The sequence below is a fragment of the Bufo gargarizans genome, chromosome 6 (assembly GCF_014858855.1).
Source record: "Bufo gargarizans isolate SCDJY-AF-19 chromosome 6, ASM1485885v1, whole genome shotgun sequence".
Classification (NCBI taxonomy): domain Eukaryota; kingdom Metazoa; phylum Chordata; class Amphibia; order Anura; family Bufonidae; genus Bufo; species Bufo gargarizans.
Genome location: NC_058085.1, coordinates 84937081 through 84945847, shown reverse-complemented (window position 1 = coordinate 84945847; position 8767 = coordinate 84937081). Strand labels below are relative to the sequence as shown.

The following is an 8767-nucleotide window of genomic DNA, read 5'->3' as shown; positions in this document are numbered from 1 at the left end:
ATCGTGGAAATGTTGGCTTAGTGGGTGGGGGGCATGGCAGGGTTGTTATGATGTGTAAGGGGCACCATACTGTACAGTACTGTGTGTGGGAGGGTCACCATATTAGCAGTGTGAGGAGCAGAGCTAAGCAGTGCAAAGGAGAAGTGACGCATTTGGAAGTTGCACCTTTTCTTCCAGCTGGTGGGAGCACCCATAGGTCCTGGGGAAAGTTTACCCCTTGTTTACTTTTGCTGTACCTATATACACATACAATATGGACACCGTCCGTCTTAAGGAAACCAGAATCTTTTTGGTAGGCATGTATATCCAGAAGCCTCCATATACCCACTAGGTCTCATCCATGAGCATAGTGCAGCTCCTTTTTTATACCTCCTGTAAATGAACAATTGGGTCCAAATGTTCACATTGTCAAAAGGTTGCGCCCCAACCCAGTTTGGGACTTTGCTTCAGTGACACGAAATGCAGCATGCACCAATCACTGCACACCCAAAAAATACTACACCAGTCTATTCTGGAAAGACACAGAACTTTATTCAAACAGGCTAGTCAAATATGGTCGTCTTCCTCTGTCCATGAAATACCAAGGTCTCTTTCACACGAGTGTGACGGATTAGGTCCAGATGCGTTCAGTGAAACTCGCATCAATTGCAAGCAAGTTCAGTCAGTTTTGTCTGCGATTGCGTTCAGTTTTTTTTATTCGCATGGGTGCAATGCGTTTTTATGTGTTTTTCACGCGCCTGATAAGAAACTGAAGGTTTACAAACAACAACTCTTAGCAACCATCAGTGAAAAACGCATCGCATCCACACTTGCTTCCGGATGCAATGTGTTTTTCACTGAAGCCCCATTCACTTTAATAGGGCCAGAGCTGCGTGAAAAATGCAGAATATAGAATACGCTGCATTTTTCAGGCAACGCAGAACTGATGCGTGAAAAAAACGCTCATGTATACAGACCCATTGAAATGAACTGGTCAGGATCAGTGTCAAGCATTGCACCCGGGCGGAAAACTCGCTCGTGTGAAAGGAGCCTAATAGAAAATGAGAACAGTTATGTAACACTCCATTCTTTGTGGGGACCCCACACACAAAACACTGCATTAACGTGGCTAGGACTGTGTAACTATAGATAAAGCAGAGCACGTGGAATGTTCAAGGACGCCTGAGAGATATAAAAAAAAAAAAAACGAAGCGGCGTCACCCTTGTTTATGGGCTGCCTCTGGTATTGCAATTGGCTTGCAATATTAGACATTGCCAAAAGACGGCACAGTTTCTGAATTACAGGTAGGTTCATAAAATGTAAAATTACCCCCTAGGTGCAACAGCAGCAGTGCCATTGCACACAGAGTCCTTACCTTGTCTGCCATGCTGCACCCCCACCACTGTGACAGACAGACCAGGCAGTAAAAACAAACATTCATGCCTGGCCCTGAAGTCTCACAGGAAATGTGTTCGGCACGCATGCAATTAAGGGATGGAGACACACAGTTCAGGGCCAGGGATGCATAGGTTTTCACTGTCTGGTCTGTCTGTCACAGTGGTGGAGGCAGAGCAAAGGAAACAGGGAAAGGAGTCTCTGGGTGCAACAGCACTGCCCTTGTTGCACCCTGGGGGGGTCAATTTTCACATAATAAAAAGAGCCTTTTTCTACAGGTTGGTATCTCCATCTGTGTCGGCAGAGATCTCAGACAGACACCAATCTACAGTGACCGGCCGCATCACCTATTGGTAAGTGATGACAAATGCAATAAAATAAATTAAAAACAACATCTTTTATTTCCAAATTTCAGACAACCCCCTGTATTAATAGTCAGTTATAATAGTGTTAAATAAAAAAAAATAAAGGGTCCCCAAATGTTGATCTCATTGTTCCAAGGCCGATGGTTGCAAAGAGGCTTTCCTCCCCTGCAATATGAATTTTGCTTCATAAGACGTGTCTGCTTACTTAATACCAGAGAACCCCTTTAAGATCAGTCATACTAACAGCAAATACATATATACCTACTTGTAAGTAAACTCTCCCTACATCCTCCGCTAGCTAATTTACAACAGTTCTGATTTGGGAAGGGGGATCCAAAAAACTAGCAAAATGAAAAGGAGCAATCAGACCGGTTGCAATGAACATTTCCAACAGTTTTGATAAACTATTAATTTGATAAATTAAAAACTAGAGCTCCGATCCAATTGTGTATTCGGTATATGACTATCATCTTTTGTCCTTTTAAAGGGGCTCGTCACCAGGCAAGAGAATTGTGATCATATGCAATGCCACAGCCCATGGACACAACACGGCAGTGTGTTTCTTTGCTGGACCACCCTTTTACAATACTGAAAAGTGTGACTTACCATACAGTTATAAGATCGTGGACGTGGGGGGGAATTGGGGTTTCTATTTTATTTACCATTTATTTTGGACCTTTTATGGAGACAGCACAAGCCTGAGTAACGTGTGGTCCAGCCAGAACCCAATGTTAATAGATCGCTGGGGTCTTTGTAGCTGCACGGTGAGGTGGTTCTTCTAAAACTAGATGATGGACAAGTCTTTTTTTGGCTGCATCATGACATGATGAGAGTCCGTGAAGTAGAGCTGTGTTTGTACAAGTTCAGAATTGCTCGGGCTTTCTCCTGCATGAGCAGCTGGTCCTGGGAGCCACCAAAAGCGATGATTTTCCAAGCTTTACTCATCTGGGGAGACAGGGAAGAAGCACTGTGAGGGCGAGACAGAAGCTGAGCTCATGTGTGGACAGACGTACACCCCGACTAGCTCCAATAGGAGCGCTTGACTGAAGGGCAAACTGAAAAGTTTATGTAATGTGTGAATATTAAAAACGGTATTGCAAGAGTATATGCTTATAGTACAAGTTATTGGAACCATATAACAAAATGTCATGTATGCGTATGACAGAATCTAAGTTATAGCCTTAGAAACATTTTAAAGAGATTTCCCAAGACTTTGGACAGGTTAGCAATGTCAGATTGGCAGAGGTCCATCTCCTGGCACCACCACAGATCAGCTGTTTGTACTAACCACGGCACTGGAACCACACTGCTCTGTACAGAGTAGTGGTCATTCTGAGGTACTGAAGCTCAGCGCCCTTTCACCTGAGTAGGGCCATCAGCTGCAGTACCCAAGAACAACCACTAGAATACACAGAGCTGTGGTGTTCTGGGTCTGTACAGTTTACTCCCAGAACTTGCGGCTGATCGGAAATCGGACAATCCCTTTCATAAGGGGTGGGGGCGGATTTCCTTACGTCTTGGCCAGAGACAGTATCTTTCGCTCAGGAGAGTACACACAAAATGAACAGATTTGAATGAGGACTGTGTAATGCTTCATTTCCCCTGTGGTGGCGCTGCAGGGAAATGGCGCACTTAGGTTTCCTCACCGATGATTGCTGGCGGTCCCATCAAGCAGAGACTTTGTGAACAGCTCATCGCCAAGCAGCGAACACCCCTTAGACTCTGGGTGATTGTTCGACTGTCATCTCATACTCTACCTCAGGGGTAGGCAACCTCCGGCACTCCAGCTGTTGTGAAACTACAACTCAAAGCATGCATACTTACTCTGCTCTTCTAAGAACTCACATAGAAATGAATGGAGCATGCTGGGAATTGTAGTTTCACAACAGCTGGAGTGCCGAAGGTTGCTGATCCCTGCTCTACCTCCTAGATTAAGTGTTAAGACTATGGAGTCTGCTAGGCTCTGCAGACAATGCTAAACACAGCTATCACTCAACACTTCCAACAGTAAGAGTCCACCGTGGCATGCTGTGACCTGCAGTTCAATGGAGAAGCCGCCATACTTTGCTCAGGTATCAATTCTTTGAACCGCAGCAGAGGACTGTCATTAGACATACGATACAGGTAAAGAGCCGCTGCAGATCAGGGGGAAGACTGCAAATACGGCGGCAGCTTTAATGGCTTTGAGATGGAAAAGGATAATTATTTAAATGCCTCTAATTATGAATCTGTGTGGGAGCCATGGGTGGCATAGTAATAGAGAGATGGATGTTGTTTGGTAGGAGAACACCTGCAGTCAATTCTTTTCTCGCTTCATAATCTGCACAGAAATCAGCTTGTGCAATTTAACCTTTTTACAGCCCAACTTAATTGTAAAGGTTTATTACCTAGAAATGGCTTGGAATCACTCCGTATAAATGGCGTAAGCGTCCACATCTCTAGGTCCTCCACACGACAGGTCACATTTTACTGAAAATAGACTATGCCCGTGGATCGGGGCAGATAACCCACTGTCCTATACTTCAAAAGCAATGGAAACGGGACCAGGATGATGCGCTCTAGCAACATGTACCTGCCTAGAGGTAACCAATCGTGCCACACCTACACCTATAGAAAAAGGCATCAACATGTGCCATTCTAAAAGCAGTGGCATGTCACCGATAGATTTGGATACTATAAAAAATGGTATTACTTACCGGTAATTTGATTTTACAGAGCCCATGACAGCACCACCGGAGAGAGGAGGACCCGCCCCACAGAGACAGGAAACCTGCAGAATAAAATGGGCGGACATACTCCTCCTCTTCAGTGAGTTTTCTAAGTATTGGAGGAAGGCCGCCACATGTGTGATATATATAATTATTTTTATTTATCTAGCTAATAATTAATTTTTTTGCAACACCCGTGCAGTATAGAACCACCAGGGAGGGAAAACCCAGGGGGCTCTCATGGGCTCTGTAAAATCGAATTACCGGTAAGTAATACAATTTTTTCGCCCATGACAGCACCACCGGAGATTTACTAGAGAAATTCCTAAGGGTGGGAAGTAGAGAGAAGAACCCCTTTACCAAAGGAAGGATCACCAGAAAAGTTCAAGTCCAACCTATAGTGCCTAAAAAAGGTTGAAGGGGAAGACCAGGTTACTGCCTCACAAATTTTCTCAATTGGAACAGAGGACCTCTCAGCCCAGGAAGCAGCCACCGCCCTGGTCGAGTGGGCCCTCAGACCCTCCAGGGGAGATAACCCAGAGGAAAGGTAGGATAAGGAAATGGCCGACACGACCCACCGCGATATAGAACTCTTTGAGGCAGCAGAACCTTTGTTCCTCCCCTGAAAGTGCAGGAAGAGTGAAGAAGACTTCCGCCAGGACGAGGTAGAGGACAAATAGGCCAAAAGGGCTCTCTTGACATCTAGACAATGGAGAGAGATTCTTCTTCCTCAGAGGAAGGATTTTGACAGAGTAGAAAGAATAATCTCCTGTGGAATTTGGTGGCGACTTTTGGAAGAAAAGCCGGGTCAGGACGGATGATAACTTTGTCCTCTAAGATTAAAGTGTACGGAAGGTTGATGGAGATGGCTTGGATTTCACCAATCCTGCGAGCAGAAGTCAAGGCTATCAAAACGGATAGCTTTAGGGTAAGATGCTTAATTGAGATAGAATTAATGGGTTCAAAGGGGGGCCCAGATAAAGCTTTTAATACCACCTCTAGACTCCAGGGGGGGGGGGGGGCGCTCTTGGAGCTACGACTAAGGAAGACCTCTCCACGGCTCTAAAAAACCTGGAAACCCAAGGGCTACTAGCCATGTTCTGATTAAATAGAACAGACAGGGCAGAGACCTGAACTTTCAGGGTACTGACTGATAGACCCATTTCTAGACCCTTCTGAAGAAACTCAAGGATAGAATGCAAAGGAGCAACCAAAGGAATGTTTCTTAACTGGATGTGGGCAAAATTTAAGAACTTGTGCCAAACTCTGCTATAAATCCTTACTGTAACCTCTTTCTTACTATTTAGCAGGGTAGAAACCAAGGCATTTGAGAACCCTTCCTTTTCTAATAACCACCTCTCAAAATCTAGGCAGTTAAGTGTAGGCTGTCTACAGCTGGATGAATCACTGGTCCCTGGCTCAGAAGGCCCCGGACCGTCGGAAGCACCCAGGGATCGGCGATCGACATGGTCCAGAGTCCCGTGAACGAGGACCTCCTGGGCCAGAAGGGTGCAATTAGGATTACTGTGGCCCGCTCTTCCCTGATTTTCTGTAAAACCTGGGGAATCAGGGGAAGAGGGGGGAAAGGCATAAGCCAGGCGGAAATTCCACTCCTGCGTCAGGGCATCTATCCCACAGGGGGAACCCGCTCTGCTCAGGGAATAGAAATTTGTCCCCTTCTTGTTTGAATGGGTAGCAAATAAGTTGATTTCGGGGATACCCCAAAGATCTACTATCCTCTGAAAAACCATAGCGTCTAGGGACCATTCCCCCTGGGACAGGGTATGGCGGCTCAGGAAATCCGCCTGTCTGTTTTCTACCCCTTTGATGTGGACTGCCGATATAGGAGGTGCATATCCTTTCTGCCAGACTCAGAGTGACATAAGCTTCTTCCATGAGAGCTCTGTATCTTGTCCCTCCCTGTCTGTTCAAATAGGAGACTACAGTCCTGTTGTCTGAAAGAATCCTTAGGTCCTTTCCTTCTATCTTCGGGAGGGAAGCCCTCATCGCAAGGCCGACCGCCATCAATTCTTTCAGATTGGACTGTGCTTTTTTTTTTTTTTTTTAGGGGGTCCCAACGACCCTGGAAGGAAGTTCCCTGAATGTGGGCACCCCACCCCCAAGGGCTTGCATTCGTAGTCAGGCACACTAACCTGTCCGTTTTCCACGGGGTCCACTGAATGAGATTTTCCGTATTCAGCCACCATGATAGCCTCTGTAAAGTTTGGACTGAGACCTTCATTTTTGCGTTTAAGGACCGGTTTTCCTTCCAAGCAGACAGGATCTCCCACTGTAAAGCTCTGGAGTGCAGCTGAGCCCATCTTACTCCCGGAATACAGGATGTGAGGGAGCCGAGGACCAACATCGCTATTCTTATTGAAGTAACCGGTTTCCGGGTTAGAGTTCTGATTTTGTTCTGAACAACATCTACCTTGTCTGCAGGTAAAAAAGTTTTCTGGAGAGATGAGTCCAGTTAAGGCCTAAGAAGGTCTGCCTTCTTGATGGACGGGGGGCTTGACTTCTCTTCGTTCATTATCCACCCTAACCTGTTTAAGATGGACCGGATTTCTGAAACCGCTGAAATGCATGTTTCTTCTGTCTGACCTACTACTAAGAAGTCGTCCAGGTAAGGGCTCTTTCACACCTGCGTTCTTGTCTTCCGGCATAGAGTTCCGTCGTCGGGGCTCTATGCGTCAAGAATCCTGATCAGGATTATCCCCATGCATACTGAATGGAGTGAAATCCATTCAGGATGCATCAGGATGTCTTCAGACCCTTCAACTGGATGGCCACCCGTAGGAACTTCTGGTGCTCTATTGCAATCAGGACATGGTAGTATGCGTCTTTTAAGTCGAGAACGGCCATGAAGCATAAAGGATAAAGAAGATTGATTGTTGAACGTATAGTCTCCATCTTGAATCTTTTGGGCTGAAGAAACCGGTTTAATTTTTTTAGATTTATGATGGATCTGAAAGAACCATCTGTTTTTTTTTACAAAAAAAAAAAAGTGGTGAGTAGAACCCTTTGCCGCCTTCTTCCTTTATTACCGGGGTTAAGACAGATTTTTCTATTAATTTTAACAACTCTGCCTGTATAACTGACTTCCCTAAGGCGGATCTATGGTTGGAAAGAACTGGGCAGGAGGGGACTGAAGGAATACCAATTTTAACCCCTTGCCGACGGTATCTAAAACCCACAGACTTAAGGAAATTTTTCTCCACTCTGCTAAGTTGTCCTTCAGTCTGCCCCCTACCGGAATCCTGGCATCATTGTTGTTCTGGCTCTCTCTTATCCGAGGAGGACTGGTTAAAGAAAAAAATCCTATTTTTCCTCTGAACCAGTCCTCCCTGGCCCTCTTATCCTGTTCCTGGTTACCCCTAAAGGGACGAAAGGACCGACTAAACTCATTTCTATAAGAAAAAGATCCCTGAAAACCAGGAAACCTTTTCTTCCTGTCTGCCGCTTTATCCAGCAGGTCGTCCAGGCTTGGACCGAAGAGGTATTCCCCCTCACATGGAACTCCACAAAGCTTACATTTAGAAGCAATGTCCCCAGTCCAATTCTTTAGCCAAAAAGTTCTTCATGCTGAGTTGGACAAAGCTGCTGATCTGGCTGCCAACCTAACAGAGTCAGCAGAGGCATCTGCCAGAAAGTCCGCTGCCTTCCTAATTGTAGGGAGGGAGGCTAATATCTCTTCCCGGGGGCACCCATATTTTTTTTTAACTGGGACTCAAGGTCTTCTAACCACATAATAAGAGACCGGACCGTGCAAGTGGAAGCTATATTAGGCCTAAATGAGGAAGTTGATGCCTCCCAAGGCCCTTACAGAAAGGCATCCGCCTTTTTATCCAGGGGGTCTTTCAAGATTCCCGTGTCATCAAATGGTAGGGCCGTCTTCCTGGAGACTTTGGATATAGCCACATCTATTTTAGGTGCCTTATCCCAAGACGCAGAATCTTCCTCCTTAAAATGATATTTACGCTTAAGACTCTTGGAGATAAATACCCTCTTAGTGGGTTTCTTCCACTCTCCCTTTATCAATGCTGATACATTCTTATGTATTGGAAAGGTACCATGCTGCCTGGACTCCAACCCTGCCCTCCAAACATAATATCCTGAATTGAGCGGGGTTCCCGAGTTTCCTCTATGCCCATAGTCAAGCGGATAGCTTTAAGGAGCTTCTCGGGTGTCTTCTACTGGAAAACAGGGTTTCCCCCCTATTTCTTCTTCCCCAGAAGAGGCCTGCGATGAGACATCAGAGGGGCCAAACACTGAAGAAGGGATCTCACCCTCATCTGACGAAGGGGGTTCTCTGGAAT

At 45.8% G+C, this 8767-nt stretch overlaps 1 protein-coding gene across 1 annotated transcript in view; it reads right to left on the bottom strand.

The window, feature by feature from the left end:
• Positions 1–861: 861 nt before the first annotated feature.
• MYBL2 (MYB proto-oncogene like 2) overlaps positions 862–8767 on the bottom strand; it is a 37265-nt gene continuing 29359 nt past the window's right edge. The window contains exon 14 of the mRNA XM_044297152.1: positions 862–2685. Within this exon, the coding sequence (XP_044153087.1) occupies positions 2557–2685 (129 nt within the window). The 3' untranslated portion in view covers positions 862–2556. The remainder of the gene's footprint in view (positions 2686–8767) is intronic.